The sequence below is a fragment of the Salvelinus fontinalis genome, chromosome 27 (assembly GCF_029448725.1).
Source record: "Salvelinus fontinalis isolate EN_2023a chromosome 27, ASM2944872v1, whole genome shotgun sequence".
NCBI lineage: Eukaryota > Metazoa > Chordata > Actinopteri > Salmoniformes > Salmonidae > Salvelinus > Salvelinus fontinalis.
In genome coordinates this window covers 15,412,351-15,431,468 of record NC_074691.1, presented here as the reverse complement: position 1 = coordinate 15,431,468, position 19,118 = coordinate 15,412,351, and the positions used below count along the sequence as shown (strand labels likewise).

Below are 19,118 nucleotides of genomic sequence, written 5' to 3'. Positions count from 1 at the left end.
CAGATAGCCAGCGGCACACTCCAACACTTAATTTACAAACGAAGCATGTGTTTAGTGAGTCTGCCAGATCAGAGGCAGTAGGGATGACCAGAGATGTTCTCTTGATAAGTGTGGGAATTAGACAATTTCCCTGTCCTGTTAAGCATTCAAAATGTAACGAGTACATTTGGGTGTCAGGGAAAATGTATGGAGTAGAAAGTACATTATTTTCTTTAGGAATGTAGTGAAATAAAAGTTAAAGTTATCCAAAACATAAATAGTAAAGTACAGATACCCCAAAAAACTACTTAAGTAGTACTTTAAAGTATTTTTACTTAAGTACTTTACACCACTGAGTATACACTACAGAGAAAAAGAGCGAAAGAGGTATAACGTTCCCCGGCATTCCATGAGCTGCTTCAGAGATGAGAAATTAGGGATTAATTTTATAAATCGTCTCTCTGTGTCGTTGGATGTCACACACAGCTGGTGTAAACATATTAATAGAGACCTGGCATCCTGTGCCTGACTATATACAGAGAGATATCAGTGCAGTATGAAACCATAGCCTACTGGGGAATATTCTGGAAGTTCAGCATTTATATTTACTCCGATGGGGTCAAATCGGCCCGGTCTAGTCCTTCCTTTTGTGTAAAGTAATAACAACAAAGACAGAATTACAAAAAGATAAATCATTTTTTATTATAACATGCTACAGTTGATAAAAAACATTGTCAACTGATCATTGTGACAGTAGGAGTTGGGAGGACATCATCTTCCACCAGTGGTAATAATGCAAAAATAACGCTTTGTCATCATCATACATGTAAAAACAACAGGGACAGATTCTGAAGGCTCATTTCAAGAGAATAGTGAGTTCTGTTAGCCACATCAGGGCTTTTGAAGCCTCGTTCATACCTGGCGCTAAACATGCATCCTTGGTCCTGATCTTGCCCACATTCTAATTGTGCCCACACAATCAGATCATAATGTGTCTTTTGATTGTATACACCGGTCTACAAAAAACAACATACTCAAATGATTGGCATCTTACCATTCAAACAATGAATCCTGATCTAGGATAACTTTTAAAACATGAAATTATTGCTCTAAAAGGATTTGGCTAAAAGCAAATGGACACAATCAGGTCAAAGGACGCATGCTAGAACCAGGTATAAACGGGGCTTAAGAAATGCTTCCATTAGTTCTGCTGTTGATCTACCATCAATACTTATCCTCTTCCACTTCAGCCAATGGAACAAAAATCAGCCCTTTCAAGGAAGATATGACAACATTACTAGCCAACTGGTAGCTCTAGCGGCATTAGTATAGAGAGAACACTAACACCCAGAGTTCTAGTCACTTACATTGCCATTTATGAGAAGAGTCCAAGAGAACACCCCTCATGAAATGCACTTTAATACAGGCAAAGTAGTCTCATCTAAAAGCTGAGTTACAGTTGTAAACACAGGTTAAGTAAAGTTCCACATCATGCTTAGAAAACAGCTAAATATTCAGTAGCGCTTAGCCCCAACAACATTGCCTTTCAAGTTATCAACCAATGAATGCAGTTGGTGGTGGTGCATTATAGTGGCGGCAGCTATTTTCAGGTTACTCATATTAGGCAGTTATTCGGATAACTTGATTCTTATATAGATATTTTTAAACCACCATTTGGTAAATACAAAATCGCTAAAAAACCCATCTACAGTCATCATGAGGAGTGGTACCGTTTTTCTTCAACCGTATCCCGTTGGATGGTACGTAACGTTTCAAGCCTATTTAGTGTCCAACCTGTTAACAAAGCAAGGCCTTTGAAAATTGATACTGCTACAATGTGGAGTGTCCTTCTTTAAAATCCTGCATCGTCCAAAGAATACTACATCATCATCATCATCATCATCATCAAAACAATGTGTTTTATGATGTGTTTCCACCACATCATAAAAACAACAAACTGCATGATTAAACACTGTACTGAGTAATATATTTGTTCAAGAAACAGCAAAGAATCACCAATGGAACTCATCCATAACATGATTTAGCTCAGAACTAAACAGTTATGAGTAAAAAATCTATTTAAGCCACATCCCTTTCAAGTACAATCTTTCAGTTCTCAGATTTGCAGCAGTGAAAGCAGTCTTTTCTCCCGGTAAGTCTTTATTACGGCAGTTTTTAACAATAAGAGTGTTAAACCTAGCCTATATAGATTAGACAAAGGATTGTATTGTGTAAAAAAGAAGCGCATTGTGCTTCTGTATGATTGTAAAACCAAAGTAAAATATTAAGCTGGCTGTTTTGTGCTTAGAGTTGTCTTTCAGACGGCTGGTACCAATGATGTTGGCCTTAATGGTATACTGTCAGACTAGCAGCACCAATTCACACTAATCAAAAAGGATCATATGAAACATAACTGCACTGATATTGTTCAAAATTCAATATAACAAGACTGCATTTCAATTCTGCTGCAATCTAGAACTCATTTGGATTGAGGAAGACATATGGTAATCTATCATTATCTGTTTGATGTGCATAGCTTCTTTAACCAAATGCTACAAAATCTGATATTGTTCAGTTGGCACCCTCCTGCATATCTGATGATGATGATTTTTGAATACAATAAAAAAACGTTCTAAACAATTTTGACAATGCATCCAGGCAGTTAAGAAGGCAAATGAGGAGCTTTGATTTGATTGATATATCCATCTTGCGGTGTTCAGTTCAGTGATTGCATTCTTAACTTCAAGAAAGGCCTCTAGTTAGGAACTACATAACATTATCAAACATGTGTTTTTGCATACAACTGTATAGTGAGGCATAAAAGAGTTGACCTAACTTAACGTAACAGGCGTTAGCGTTAACTGGATGTTAGCGTTTTAGGGTGACTCCGCAGAGGCTAGATTCAAACCAACTGTCAAATCATTTTTGGAATAAAAGGTCATGTTCTGGCTAAGCTCCAAAGCATCATTGTCACCAGCTTTGATTTCTTTACGAGAAAAATTGCTTAAAACATGAATTGATCTATACCAGGGATCCCCAACCCTGTTCCGGGAGAGCTACCGTCCTGTAGGTTTTCTCTCCAACCCTAATCTAGCACACCTGATTCTAATAATTAGCTGGTTGATAAGTTGAATCAGGTTAGTTACAACTGGCGTTGGAGCGAAAACCTACAGGAGGGTAGCTTTCCAGGAACAGGGTTGGAGAGCCCTGGTTTATGCTGTATCTGTGAGAGAGGAGGGCGGGCCGACAGAGACAGAGGGGGTAATCTAACCCAGAGCTAACAGGGAGTCAGTCAAGGCTGGGGTTTGCCGCAGTACTCAGCAGGCTCTCTGCTTGACTGCTTTGGTCTTTGGCCCCTCTGGGTTCCCCTCACCTCAGGCCTACAGTACCTCTCTCTCTCTCATTCACTTCTAATCATCACACTGAGCTGCAGCTCAGCCCAGCGGATAACTACTCAACATTCTTTACAGGCTTAGGCAAAACAACAACTATTCAATCTAAAGAATCTTTACATTTTATGAAGGGCTTGAAAAAATAGATATGTCACACTATTTGATCTTTTTTACATGATGTCAGCATCAAATTCACAGCTTTTAAAGCTCGCTTCACATTGTAAATGTGACTGAAGTGTAACTGTTGATCTCCTTTTTACATAAAACAATGTAGAGCACCCACACATACAGTATGTACTTCCCTAAAGGCATGAGAGATCTTGATATGATGTCCGCTATTTAGACATAAGTCCTTTATTCAAAACATAATAGATGTGTATACAGAAGGCATACTGTCCTTCAGGAGTAGAGCAATGTTGAAATACTTATGATGTATGTGTTCGTACTGGATTTCAACCTCCAGTTTAGCACTGAGCATAATGTCATCATATTCACCCTTTTAAAAGAGGCTGGTAAAACCCTATAAATACTTTATGAATATGATATACACAATGTCTGTTAAATAGATATCCCATTTGAGGGTTTGTGAGGCGGACTGGGGGGGGGGGGGGGGGGTCAGAGTGCATGAAAGAAGCACCATGGACAGGAGAGGGTGGGATGGGGGTAGGGAGTCGCGGGCACCAGGAGAATGAGTCTCAGATGCGGATCTGGTAGCCGTCATTCAAGGTGCTGAGTTCTGCAGGCTTTCGATCCAGAGCTGCAGGTCTGCAAAAGGAGAGAGATCGGACCAATTAGCGTTAGCATCATATAGTTTAGAGCAGTAAAAGACAAATAGCCAATCAAACTAAGGCCCTATCACGTTAGCTGATGAACTGTGTTGAACACCTCAGACACACTCAATAACTTCCTATTGAAGTGATGATCCTCTCTCGCACACAGAGCAAAGGTAAGATGGGGAATAATTGACTAAACCATTTGCTCATGTAGAGAGCCAGTAAGTCAGTTCCCCAGTGTCAGTAAAGCCTGGGACATCCTTTAGTGTCACGGCCTGGGTATAATACTGTTTTATGAAGTGTGGTCACGTAGACTGGCTCCCCATAGGTTCTCATCAGCATAGTGCAGTTGTCCTTGGGCTGAGGAGAGCAGAGGCGCAGCATTTTCTGACAAACACACACACACACGCACGCACGCACACACACACACACACACACACACACAAACACAGTATCACCGTCAGAAGCATCTGATACCTATTGTTGAGCTCAGAGAGTAAGAGTGAGTGATACCAGAATAGGTATTGGGTTTGTGCTGTGTCGTAGCTGAATCAGAATTAGTTAGGTAACATAGATAAATAAGTTGTTTTATTTATTTTATACTTGTCATTAGAATGTCTTCTTTTAGACTATACTGTTGGCAGTTGCATTTTCCTATCTTCTCTAGGGAAAATGTCACTTGGGGCCCAGAGAGGGGAGAGGTCAGGCTTGTCTTTTACATGTCTGGTAATATGCAGAATATCAGAAAGGGAGAAGTCAGGTTTGAACATTGTCTTGCATATGTGAATATATCTGTGAAACCATGTGAAGGGCTCCACTATGCCTGTATGCCAGTCATCCCCTCCTTTTCCCATTGCGGGGAGGAGTATGGCAGTGTCTGGAACCATTATACCACCCCTCTGATGTTGAACTTATCTTTCATAGTAAATGACCTAGAGGTTCACTCCCCTTAGTGAGCTTCTCCAGGAGTGGGGAGAAGAGGGGGTGTATTTGAGATGGGAGTATCTAGAATTAACAATTGATATATGCCATTGGATGAGGTAATTTGTTTTGGTAATATGAAGAACCAAGAACGAGAAGTAGTACCTCGTCTAAGAGACCAAACTGAACAATAATTTATAGCTAATGCTATCTGGCTATGGGATACTGCTCTCTCAAGTAAAAGTCTTTCTTTGTGAAGTTCCTAAGATCCGTGGTTCGTCATGTGAGTTGAGAGGGGTGTATCTTGGCTATAAAAGATACAAGGAATTGTTTTGTAAGGACTCTCAGAGAATTCATTTATAGACACTGAATTGATCTGAGAGTCAAAGGGCTATGGTGAAGCTCATATAATTAAAGATGGACTTCAAAATATAACTCTGACTTGTGTGTGGTTTGTAAACTCTCATCATTTAGTAATACAGGAAATTACCACGACAGCTGTAAAACAAACACACACATTTAGTTTGTCAGGGAACTCAGAGGGAAATAGAGGAAGAGTTAGAGAAAGAGAGAGAGGTACGGGGCAGACAGAAAGGGAGTAGTGAGTGAGAGAAAGAGAGAGATAGAGAGTGAAGTATGAAGTAGCAGCAGGACAGTCAGTCAGACATCACTTTATAATCCTGCGCTGTGGTGGTGCTGTCCTGTCAGCTCAACCCTGCAGAGTTCTAGCACACACACACACACTCACACACACACACACACACACACACACACACACACACACACACACACACACACACACACACACACACACACACACACACACACACACACACACACACACACACACACACACACACACACACACACACACACACACACACACAGCACCTTCTCTCTGACAATGACAAAAATACATTTCAAAGAGAGTAAGTATTTCTAAAAAGAGGCTTAGTAACCAAGGTTTCATATGTCTCCTCTAATGTTGTCTGTTTTCAATATTCTGTTTGGCTCGAAGACCTGAAGGCACTCCTGCTGTCAGTGTTTCTCATGCTCCATTCCCTCCCTCAGAGTATATTTCCTGCTCAGCAGGGTTGGGGTTAATTCCACAAATTCAATTATACTTCAATTCTCTCTTGCTGTAAATTCCATTTATTTCAATGCAAATTCCAGATCAGTCTTTGAATTCAGAGATAATTAAATTCTTCTAAATTCCAATGTTAGGTCAATTCCAATAATTCAATTCCCAATTCAATTTTATCTCCAACAATTCCACAACTTCCAATTAGATTTCAATTCCCTCAGGCTTTCAGGCTGATCATGTCACTGTTTAAACAGCCTAGCTATACTGCAAATATAGAAATATTTTAAAACAAATTCTGCATTCAACATTTGATACTATGTGCATTAATTCCATTAACTAGGAAATGTAAAATACTGAATTCTAATTCAATTCAATTATATTACATTCCACATATGAAATTCCAATTAAATTCCAATTCAAAAAGTCCAAACAGTCTTATTTCAATTCAATTACAATTACATAACTTGAATGATTGTTGAAATTCGAAATTGAATTCAACATAAATTCTCCACTTGAGTGAATTCAATAATTTAATTGGAATTTCAAATTAAATTGGAATTGACCATAACCCTGCTGCTCAGTCTCTCCCATCCATCGATCCCCATCTCCCCAGCTCCCTCCGCCAGAAATAGTGAGAATAAGCACTCATCTCAACATCAAACCACTCCATCAATCCAGCGTGTGTGCGTGTATGTGTGAGAGTATCGGATAATACTTCTTCAGTACCCTGGACAGCGCTCCAACTCCCTCTCCTGCTGCTCCGATCAATAGCAATCTGTCTTCCAGGGAGAGGGGGTACACTTAGAGGCCAGGCTTCAACACTCAAAGCACCTAGTCAGTCGATCAGTTAGTAAGACAGGCGTCAACTCTCTCTGAGCCACACCATTCTCGTATTAAGGCTTCCCAGCAGCCCTTGTTAAAAGCCCAACTTTCACCACAAGCCTCGGAATTATCATCATTCCTCAACACAAAGAAACACCACTGCTGACCAGTCATCAGAATAAAGCCCTTAGAGAGAGGACAAATTACTTGAGGGTTTGCTTTCTGTTTTAGGCCTGATCAAAACAATTACAACTGTGATGATCCCCTGTAGGGATCACAGTCCAACATGCCACTGCATGGGTTTCAAAGCTGATTACACAACATAGAAGAAAGAGCTCTGTTGAACAATGATAACTGGTTTGGGGCAAAGTGAGGAGAGGCAAGTCTATGCTCACTGATGCCAAAACAGAAAGCAGCAGAGGTGATGGCAGTGACCTTTTCTGGTTAGTTGAGTCAGTGGCCACATGGGGCCACACTGGCTATGGGACACTCTGGTTGAGGTTACTTGTATGGGCTGACCAGTATTGAGGAGAGTAGGCAGGGGGTGTGGAGGGGAAACACAAGGACAGAGGTCCTAGTAGGCAGAGGACTGTTAGCAGACTATGCCACATGTCTGAACGTGGATGACTGCCCAGAACTGAAGGTACAGAGGGCAGAGGAGGTGGTCTGTGGTGGTTAGGGGACTCACAGGACGTGGGGGGTCAGTGAGCCAGAGAGCTCTGTGGTGTCTGAGGCTCCATGTATGGGCCCTAGGCTGGCAGGCAGAGGAGAGGAGAGGCTGCAGACCTAGACTCCAAGCTCTGAGGAAGAGAATGTATTCTGACAGGCCAGAAGCTCAGAGCAGGAAAAGGACAAACACAGCAGTTAACATTCAGCAGCCAGCCATTCCCAGCCCATTACAGAATAGACAACAGCCAGCCCAGCTGCAGTACAGTCTGCCTCTACAATGTACAGCTAAAAAGGAAAGACAGTGAAGATACGAACAGGAATGACAATGACAATTTTGTCTAAAGCAACGGGTCTGACCCTCTCTGACTTTCCTTGTCTAAACAACATCATTGAATATTTCATTTTTCCGTAAAACAGGTGGTTTCCTTCCAAGCATTAACATATTCCAGTATTATAAACCTGGTGGTTCGAGCCCTGAATGCTGATTGGCTAACAGCCATGGCATATCAGACCATATACCACGGCTATGACAAAACATGCATATTTACTGCTCTAATTGCAGTACGTTGGTAACCAGTTTATAATAGCAGTAAGGCATCTTGGGGGGGGTTTGTGGTATTTGACGGGTTGTGTCATGCCTAGCAACAGACCTTAGCTATGGTATATTTCCCATAAAACCACACCTCCTCAGGCATTTTTGCTTAAATATAACCTTGCATTTGATATCGGGAAACTGGGCGGGTCTAGAATGTTTCTTGGAGAGCAAATCTATAATTGTTTAGTAGCGATATGACTGTCTCCTACGATGAAGCCAGATGAAAGTGACACAGCCAGAAGAGTGGTAAAGCAGAGCGTTTGCCTTGGGGTCTGTCAGCCTGTCTGAGAGGAAGATCCTAGGGAGGAAATCAATATTTATAATATTCATACACCTTTGTCTCCAGTGTGACACTTCCCACTGGGCACAGACGTCAATTCAACATCTTATCCACGTTGGTTCAACGTAATTTCATTGAAATGAAGTGGAAACAACGTTGATTCAACCAGTATGTGCCCAGTGGGTTATGACTATTTCATCTCTGTCTCTAAAGTCCATCTGCTGCAAAGACTTTGTCTACAAAGTGAAGTTAATGTCAGACTTTATCTCAGCTTCACATGTGAGTGTTAATGAGAACGATAATGCTGTGCTGAAGCCAACTGCTGAGCAGAGCTCTAGATAACTCCCTTAAGTGCATTACCTCTATATTCAGTGTTTTTAATGGCACTGCTAACATGTCTATGGGTACATCTACTGAACCATTCATCCACAACAGAGGAGATTTTTCAAGCTATTCGGGGATACATTAAGCTCTCAAGTCTAGCTATCATTCTGCATTTAACCAATTAGATTTAATACGTTCATAAATCACTGTGGGGATAAAACTCCTGTCTTCGCCAATCAATGTTATTTGGCAGCATTCGTGCCATTAAACAAACCCAACATCTACAAATCTCTGAGGCGGCTTTGCTCGATGAGCAGGCAATGGATGGAGAGAAAAGAGCATTAGCAGGCTTCCACAGATCGGCTAGAATAACATGCTGACCACATTGCCCGCGTCTCGCTCGCTAGCTTTGAAAAATACGTTTAAACATACATGTTATTCAATCATTGCACTCATTGCACTCACAATGCTTGCGCATGTCAACGAGCATCTGCGAGGCCAGGCGCTAAAATAGAACCCGCCTCTCCCATCTCCTCATTGGTTTTTAGGAGCATATACCCACGTGGGTGATTGAAAGATGAACAGAGGTCCACACTCCAGTCCAGTTGGTGGTGGTAATACACCTTAAAGTTGGTCCAAGTCCAAAGAAGAAGAAGTCTGAAGGAGGAGAGATTACTAGAAACAAACTTGGTTTATCTGTGGATTAATTGTCGGAGTAGAGGACCTTGTGCATTTCAGGTAAAATAACAAACCAATGTTTATATCCCAGGACAAATTAGCTAGCAACAGCAAGCTAGCTAGCTAAATTGCTATAAATGTTTAATGCTTTTCAACCTGTCCCCAAATTAATATAGTTGGTTCAGATTTTTCAACCTGCGTGTCCTGATCACGTCTGGTGTAGATGGACAAAATCAACATGCACGCGAGCGGTGTGGTCAGCATGTTACTCTCCAATCTTTGTACACAAACTCTGACTGCTGATGACATTTTCTGTGTATACCTGGCTATGGTATACACAAAAAATGTGTATACCATAGCCAGGGACTCGGATAGACTATGTTGGTTGGCTCTGGGTTTGTGGTGAATAATTGAAGGTGTTGGTGACAGAGGACAATGACGTCTCCCTGTAGGCCATTACGGGAAAAAACACATGAATTTCACACGTGAACACGTGAAGTGTTCCAAAAACACATGATTTCACATGAAATTTCAGGTGAAATCGTGTGAATTTCAACATGTGAAGTCGTGTTTTTTTTTCAGTAAAAAAATGTGACACGTACATTGAGGACGTATCAGGGGTTGGACAAGACTCTCTTCCTCAATAATTAATATCTTACAGGAGGTGACAGGCAGAGAGGTGGGTGTCTAAGAACAGGCTCACAATAAATCCCATCAGATTGAAAGGAGGTACTGAACACATACAGTGCTGTGAAAAAGTATTTGCCCCCTTTCGAATTTTATACTGACTTATCACATCTTCAAACAAAACCTAATATTTAATCAAGGGAACCTGAGTGAACAAATAAAACAACAATTTAATTTATTTCATAAACAAAGTGACAACACCCAATGCCCCTGTGTGAAAAAGTAATTACCCCCTTACAGTCGATGTGTGGTTGTGCCGCCTTTGGCTGCAATGACTCCAACCAAACGCTTCCTGCAGTTGTTGATCAGTTTCTCACGTCGCTGTGGGAGAATTTTGGCCCACTCTTGCAAGCAGAACTGCTTTAACTAAGTGACATTTGTGGGTTTTCAAGCATGAACTGCTCGTTTCAAGTCCTGCCACAACATCTCAATTGGGATTAGGTCTGGGCTTTAGCTAGGCCATTCCAAAACTTCAAATTTGTTGCTTTTTAGCCATTTTCATGTAGACTTGATTGTGTGTTTTGCATCCTTGCCTTGCTGCATGACCCAGCTGCTCTTCAGCTTCAGCTCATAGACGCATGGCCTGACATTCTCCTGTAGAATTCTCTGATACAGAGAATAATTCATGGTTCCTTCTATTAAGGCAAGAGTGGGACAAAATTCCTTCACAGCGATGTGAGAGACTGACTAACAACTACAGGAAGCATTTGGTTGCAGTCATTGCAGCTAAAGGTGGCACATCTAGTTACTGAGTGTTGGGTTTAATTAAATTAAAGTAGTATCACTTTTTTTTGTAAACTCAGGTATTCTTTATCTAATATTAGGTTTTGGTTGAAGATCTGATAACATTCAGTATAAAAAATATGCACAAATCGAGAAAATCAGAAAGGGGGAAAATACTTTTTCACAACACTGTAGATCTCAGCCTGCAGGCCCTCTTTTTAAATGTCACTGTTGTTCACTTAGAAGAGCCTCTTCCCACTCCTTTGGTCTGTCAGGAAAGATAATGTGCATCATTAGTCTCAATTACTATGGTGTAAGAGGCTATTGTCAAGCCACTTCAAGTGGGGATTACGCACATGAAGAAACTCACATTCAGAATTGCATACCCACACACTCCCCTGCGTATATATTTGGAAAGCGAAGCTAAAACTATTAATTTGGCTCTATACTCCAGCATTTTGGATTTGAGATCAAATGTTCATATGAGACGACAGTACAGAATGTACTTTACTGTAAATATAAATAAGAATAGAATATGTTTCTGAACACTTCTATATGAATGTGGATGCTACCATGATTACAGATAATCATGAACGAATCGTGAATAATGATTATGAGTGAGAAACTTACAGATGCACAAAGATCATACCCCTAAAACATGCTACCCTCTCACCATTATGAATAACAGAAGAGGTTAGCATTTTGGGGGGGTATGATAGTTATGGCTATGTAACTTTCTCATTCATCATTAGACACAATTCGTTAATGATTATCCGTAATCATGTTAGCATCCACATTAATGTAGAAGAGTTCAGAAACATATTCTATTCTTATTTACAATCAAATTTATTCCAAAATGACACAATGCATTATTTACCATTTAATTTTTTTTAATTCGGCACAACATAATCCAAAACACAACCGAAATAAACTGCAAATGCATACAACGAGTTTGTAGAGTCACAAACTTCATGTAATCATTGCGTACTAAGAACATGGGACCAAATACTAAACATTTGACTACTTTAATACACAAGTGAATTTGTCCAAATACTTATGATACCTTCAAATGTGGGGACTAGACACATTAAGTTCTTTCATTTCTAAAGGACAAAACAGATAATTAAAATACCCTCAAGCAAAAGGTGACATTCTGTACTGTTGCCTCATATGAAACATTTAATCTCAAATCCAAAATGCTGGAGATTAGAGCCAATTGAAAAGTTTTACCATCACTGTCCAAATAAATACGTAGTGTGGCTACCCGAATGGCGCAGTGGTCTAAGGCACTGCATCGCAGTAATAGCTGTGCCACTAGAGATTCTGGGTTTGAGTCCAGGCTCTGTCGCAGCTAGCCGCGACCAGGAGACCCATGGGGCGGCGCACAATTGGCCCAGTGTCGTCCGGGTTAGGGGAGGGTTTGGTGGACTGGGCACAGTGCATGCTGACATGGTCGCCAGGTGTACAGTGTTTCATCTGACACATCGGTGCTTCTGGGTTAAGTGGGCAGTGTGGCTTGGTTGGGTTGTGTTTCGGGGGATGCATGGCTCTCGACCTTTGCCTCTCTTGAGTCTGTACGTGTAACGTCTGCTTCCAACGCACATCCTCAAACACGTAAATCCCCTCAATGCAGCTCACACTCTCAAACACATAGATACCCTGAACACAGCTCTCTCCAGATCCCAATCACCTGTATGTCATTATCGCACATTAGTTCAGTTCTTTGCACTCCATCACTGTGAGGTTTGTTTTGTGACACTTCTATTCGGAGCGCTGGGTTTCCCGTAATTTAACCCTCCTGTGTATGATAGTTTTTCTTTGCCTCACTAACGACTCCTTTTGCCTATTCCCTGCCTGTACTTTAGCCTATCGAATTTCCTGTTATCTACCTATTGCCTGATCTCCTGATCTCCCGGACTACGCTACTAGCCTTTTCCCTGCCTGTACTGCCTGTACTGTTCCCTTTTTGGATCCCCTGTGTATGACCTTCTGCCTCCTCCTGTGGTCCCTTGCAATAAACACCTGCTGTGCCCTGTCCTTGAAACCAGCTCTCTGTCTCCCCTCTGTCTCCCCTCGTGTTCAATACAGATAAGGAGTTGCAGCGATGAGACAAGACTGTAACTACCAATTGAATACCACAACATTGGGTAGAAAAAGGGGTAAATAATAAAAATTACATAATTTTTTAAAATTGAAATAAATACGTAGTGTATAAATGCACACACACGCGCGTACCCACACGCACACAGACACACACATACCAGATGTCAAAGAGGTTTCACCCTCAATGTCAAATTACAACACACACAAACATACTGTAACCCATGCATGACAAAAATCCCACAATAGACTTTGGATTGCTGAGCTGAACTATGACTTAAAAAAACATATCTAGTCAGTCTGAGCCGGGCTGTACAAGGGTGATTACTAGAAGGCATCTCTCATGTATGTAGATACTCCTCTCTATGTCTGTGTTCCCTGAATAATGTTGTAGCTGATGCACCCTGAGCCAGCCCCAGATCCTATTACAGCCTCAGCCTGCCCTCTGCCAGCTGAGAGGACACCAAACCAGGCCAGGAGGATGGGTAAGAAGGCTCTCATCTTACCAGATCGCAACAGGGCACTGCGTGTGTGTGTGTGTGTGTGTGTGTGTGTGTGTGTGTGTGTGTGTGTGTGTGTGTGTGTGTGTGTGTGTGTGTGTGTGTGTGTGTGTGTGTGTGTGTGTGTGTGTGTGTGTGTGTGTGTGTGTGTGTGTGTGTGTGTGTGTGTGTGCGTTAGAGATGCGTGGGTTGACTCATAACCCGCAGGCCCTGTGGCTATATCCAGGGGGCGGGCGGGTTTAGGATCATGAAACATTGTATGGATGAAGGGTGGGTTGAATAAAGAGAAAATAATACATACAAAATCCGTAAGTGTATCATTCTTGTGCAATTTATATCTATAGGCAACAATGAGATTTTTCTGTCATTAGTGTGTAAGCAGCTTTAGGGCCTAACTTTACGCGAGCCAAATAGCCTCATTGCCAAATAGCCTACTCGCCAAATGCTTTTGGGAATGGGAAGAAAAAGTTCACGTCGATCCACTGAGGCAAAAAGGGCAATGTTGGAGTTTAATTCAATAAGAGAAAAGCTGCGAAATGGAGAGTTGAAAATAAAGAGAAGGGATGGCTAGAAAAGTAATGTTTGGGAAAGATTTGTTGAAGTGGTGGAGGATGATAGCAGTGCCTATGTTATGCATGATGATTGTGAGGCGCTTTACAAATTTGACTGTCACAAGACAGGGACTTAAAATAAATAATCTAAAATTGTATTGGTCGCGTACACATATTGTGCAGCTGTTATCGCGGATGTAGTGAAATGCCTATGTTCCTAGCTCCAACAGTGCAGTAATAACAATATAAAACAATACACGCAAATCGCCCAAAATTAAAAGAAAGGAATTAAGAAATAGAAGGTGTTTAGCTTGTCTGGGAGCAAGGCGTCTGTGTCCGCAACGTGGCTGGTTTTCCCTTTATAATCTGTGACTGTTTGGAGTCCCTGCCACATACGTCTCTTGTCTGAGCCGTTGACTTGCGATTCCACGTTGCCTCTGTACTGTCGTTTTGCTTTTTTTGATTGCATTATGGAGGGCATAGGTGGTCTGTCTGTATACGTCCATGTTCCCAGTCACCTTGCTGTGGTTCGCTCTTTCAGGTTTGCACAAATGCTACCATCTATCCACAGTTTGGATAAGTTCTAATAGTCACAGTGGGAACCACATCCTCAATGCACTTGCTGATGAGCTCAGTCACCGAGTCAGTGTATACGTCAATACTATTCTCAGAGGCAATCCAGAACATATCCCAGTCCTTGTGATCGGCCAATGGCAAATAGGTCTATGGCACGTCAATGGAACTGTAGTCTACTGTTTGTATTTGTATTTATTAAGGATCCCCATTAGCTGCTGCCAGTTACTCTTCTTGGGGTCCATCAACATTAAGGCAGTAATATAGAATTCAAAGTATTACATGACATTACATTTCATAACACTTTTCACAACACATTAAGTACAGTTGAAATCGGAAGTTTACATAAACTTAGGTTGGAGTCATTAAAACTCATTTTTCAACCACTCCACAAATTTCTTGTTAACAAACTGTCGTTTTGGCAAGTCGGTTAGGACATCTACTTTGTGCATGAAACAAGTAATTTTTCCAACAATTGTTTACAGACAGATTATTTCACTTATAATTCACTGTATCACAATTCCAGTGGGTCAGAAGTTTACATACACTAAGTTGACTGTGCCTTTAAACAGCTTGGAAAATCCCCCAAAATTATGTCATGGTTTTAGAAGCTTCTGGTAGGCTAATTGACATCATTTGGGTCAATTGGAGGTGTACCTGAGGATATATTTCAAGGCCTACCTTCAAACTCAGTGCCTATTTGCTTGACATCATGGTAAAATCAAAAGAAATCAGCCAAGACCTCCACAAGTCGGGTTCATCCTTGGGAGCAATTTCCAAATGTCTGAAGGTACCACGTTCATCTGTACAAACAATAGTACGCAAGTATAAACACCATAGGACCACACAGCCGTCATACCGCTCAGGAAGGAGGCGCGTTCTGTCTCCTAGAAATGAACGTACTTTGGTGTGAAAAGTGCAAATTAATCCCAGAACAACAGAAAAGGACCTCCTGAAGATGCTGGAGGAAACAGGTACAGACAGGTATCTATATCCACAGTAAAACGAGTTCTATATCGACATAACCTGAAAGGCCGCTCAGCAAGGAAGAAGCCACTGCTCCAAAACCGCCATAAAAAAGCCAGACTGTGGTTTGCAACTGCACATGGGGACAAAGATTGTACTTTTTTGAGAAATATCCTCTGGTCTGATGAAACAAAAATAGAACTGTTTGACCATAATGACCATCGTTTTGTTTGGAGGAAAAAGGGGGAGGCTTGCAAGCCGAAAATGTGAAGCACGGGGGTGGCAGCATCATGTTGTGGGGGTGCTTTGCTGCAGGAGGGACTGGTGCACTTCACAAAATAGATGGCATCATGAGGGAGGAAAATGATGTGGATATATTGAAGCAACATCTCAAGACATCAGTCAGGAAGTTAAAGCTTGGTCTCAAATGGGTCTTCCAAATGGACAATGAACCCAAGCATACTTCCAAAGTTGTGGCAAAATGGCTTAAGGACAACAAAGTCAAGGTATTGGAGTAGCCATCACAAAGTCATGACCTCAATCCCATAGAAAATGTGTGGGCAGAACTGAAAAAGCGTGTGCGAGCAAGGAGGCCTACAAACCCGACTCAGTTACACCAGCTCTGTCAGGAGGAATGGGCCAAAATTCACCCAACTTATTGTGGGAAGCTTGTGGAAGGATACCTGAAACGTTTGACCCAAGTTAAACAATTTAAAGGCAATGCCACCAAATACTAATTGAGTGTATATAAACTTCTGACCCACTGGGAATGTGATGAAATAAATAAAAGCTGAAATAAATCATTCTCTCCGCTATTATTCTGACATTTCGCATTCTTAAAATAAAGTGGTGATCCTAACTGACTTAAGGCAGGGAATTCTTACTAGGATTAAATGTCAAGAATTGTGAAAAATTGAATTTAAATGTAGTTGAATAAGATGTATGTAAACTTCCAACTGTATGTGCCCTCAGGCCACTACTCTTCTACCACATACAGTATCTACAATACAAAATCTACAATACAAAATCTATGTGTATGTGTGTATAGAGTGTGTGTGTTAGCATGTGTATGGGTGTGTGTCTCTTCACAGTCCCCGCTGTTCCATAAGGAGCATTTGTATCTGTTTTCTAAATCTGATTCTACTGCTTGCATCAGTTACCTGATGTGGAATATAGTTCCATGTAGCCATGGCTCTATGTAGTACTGTGCGCTTCCCATAGTCTGTTCTGGACTTGGGGATTGTGAAGAGACCTCTGGTGGCATGTCTTGTGGAGTATGCATGGGTGTCCGAGCTGTGTGCTAGTAGTTGAAATTGATTGCTCGGTGCATTAAACAGTCAATACTTTTACAAAATCAAGTAGTGATGAAGTCAATCTCTCCTCTACTTTCATATTATTAATGTTAGCTCTCCGTGTACATGTTCTGAGCCAATTGTAATTTTCCTAAGTCCCTCTTTGTGGCACCTGACCACACGGCCAGACAGTAGTCCAGGTGCGACAAAACTTGGGCCTGTAGGACCTGCCTTGTTGATAGTGTTGTTAAGAAGGCAGAGCAGCACTTTATTATGGACAGACTTCTCCTGATCTTAGCTACTGTTGCATCAACATGTTTTGAACATAGTCGTTTACAATCCAGGCTTACTCCAAGCAGTTTAGTCAACTCAACTTGCTCAATTTCCATTTGCTCAATTCATTGCAAGATTTAGATGAGGTTTAGGGTTTAGTGAATGATTTGTCCCAAAAACAATGCTTTTACTTTTTGAAATATTTAGTACTAACTTATTTCTTGCCACCCATTCTGAAACTGACTATAGCTCTTTGTTTGTGTTGCAGTGATTTCACTCGCTGTAGTAGCTGACGTGTATAGTGTTGAGTCATCTGCATACATATACACACTGGCTTTACTCAAAGCCAGTGGCAGGCCATTAGTAAAGGTTGAAAAAATGAAGGGGCCTAGACAGCTGCCCTGGGGAATGCCTGATTCTACCTGGATTATGTTGGAGAGGCTTCCATTATAGAACACCCTCTGTGTTCTGTTAGACAGGTAACTTATCCATAATATAGCAGGGGGTGTAAAGCCATAACACATATGTTTTTCCAGCAGCAGACTATGATTGATAATATCAAAATCCCCATTGAAGTCAAACAAAATTGCTCCGACAATCTTTTAATCATCAATTTCTCTCGGCCAATCATCAGTAATTTGAAGTGCCATGCATGTTGAATGCCCTTCCCCATAAGCGTGCTGAAAGTATTTGATTTTAGAAAAAGTATTGACTGTTTGCACCGAACAATCAATTTCAATAATGATTGGTCGGCTAGTTGAGCCAGTAAAGCGGGCTTTACTATTCTTGGGTAGTGGAATGACTTTTGCTTCACTCCATGCCTGAGGGGACAAACATTCTTGTTGGCTTAGATTGAAGATGTGGCAAATAGGAGAGGCAATATCATCCGCTATTATCCTCAATAAATATCCATCCAAGCTGTCAGACCCAGGAGTCTCGTCATTGTTTATAGATAACAATCATTTTTTCACCTCTTCCACACTCACTTTTCAAAATTACAATGCCTGTTGTTCATAATTTGGTAAGTTATACTTTTGTGTATAGTCGGCATTTGTTGCTGGCATGTCATGCCTAAATTTGCTAATCTTGTCAATGAAAAAATCATTGAAGTAGTTGGCAATATCAGTGGGTTGGTGATAAATGACCCATCTGATTCAATGAACGAGTTTGCCTTTTTGCCCAAAATTGAATTGAAGGTGCTTCAAAGCTTATTACTATCAGTCTTTATATCATTTAACTTTGTTTCATAGTATAGAGGGGTTAAATGGAAACTGAAATCTGAACACTGACTGTAGGTCTATAACCTCTCACACGGTCTAAATATTAACTCCTGCAGAATTAAGCAATTCTTGCAGTAAAATTATACACCAAATGTACATTTTGACTCAGGAACAGGAGTGGAGAGAATGCTAATGCGCATTTAGGAACAGTGGCCACGTCCCATACAGGCTGTTTGAGTATGAAAAAAATAAAAGTTTAATAGCATGTGACATTTCAATGCCCAGATGCCATACTAATTGCGGCTTTGACAACAGCTGCTCAATTTAATATGGGGATGTGCTACTGAAATCAATGAATAGTAGGAAACAACGCAATCATGCATGACACATTATCATTATGCAAAAATATTATGTTTTATAGTATGTGAATTTTCGAAACTCTAATATGGTTTAAATGCCAGGATTTTATACTTAGAATTCGATGCACACTTTTCCACAATGCATTGGAAGAGGTGGCTGCGAGTGATAGGCCCTAGTTCTCTTCAAGTAGAAAAACAACAAAACTAGGTTACTTAATTGTGAAGATGCCGAATAGCGAAGCTTCTGCGGTGGTGTTCAAATGTAGGCTAAGTAGTTTTTGTTCTCCTTAAAATGATCACGAGTATTGCATCGTAGGTTACATCTTAGAAAACAGATTTTTTATTATTTTTTACCCA

At 41.0% G+C, this 19,118-nt stretch overlaps 1 protein-coding gene across 2 annotated transcripts in view; it reads right to left on the bottom strand.

Moving 5' to 3' along the window:
* Positions 1 to 3,974: 3,974 nt before the first annotated feature.
* Positions 3,975 to 19,118, bottom strand: part of LOC129825132 (tubulinyl-Tyr carboxypeptidase 2-like) — a 38,238-nt gene continuing 23,094 nt past the window's right edge. For both annotated transcript variants that reach the window (XM_055884957.1, XM_055884955.1), the window contains one exon: positions 3,975 to 4,136. In XM_055884957.1, coding sequence (XP_055740932.1) covers positions 4,067 to 4,136 — 70 coding nt within the window. In that variant the 3' untranslated portion in view covers positions 3,975 to 4,066. The remainder of the gene's footprint in view (positions 4,137 to 19,118) is intronic.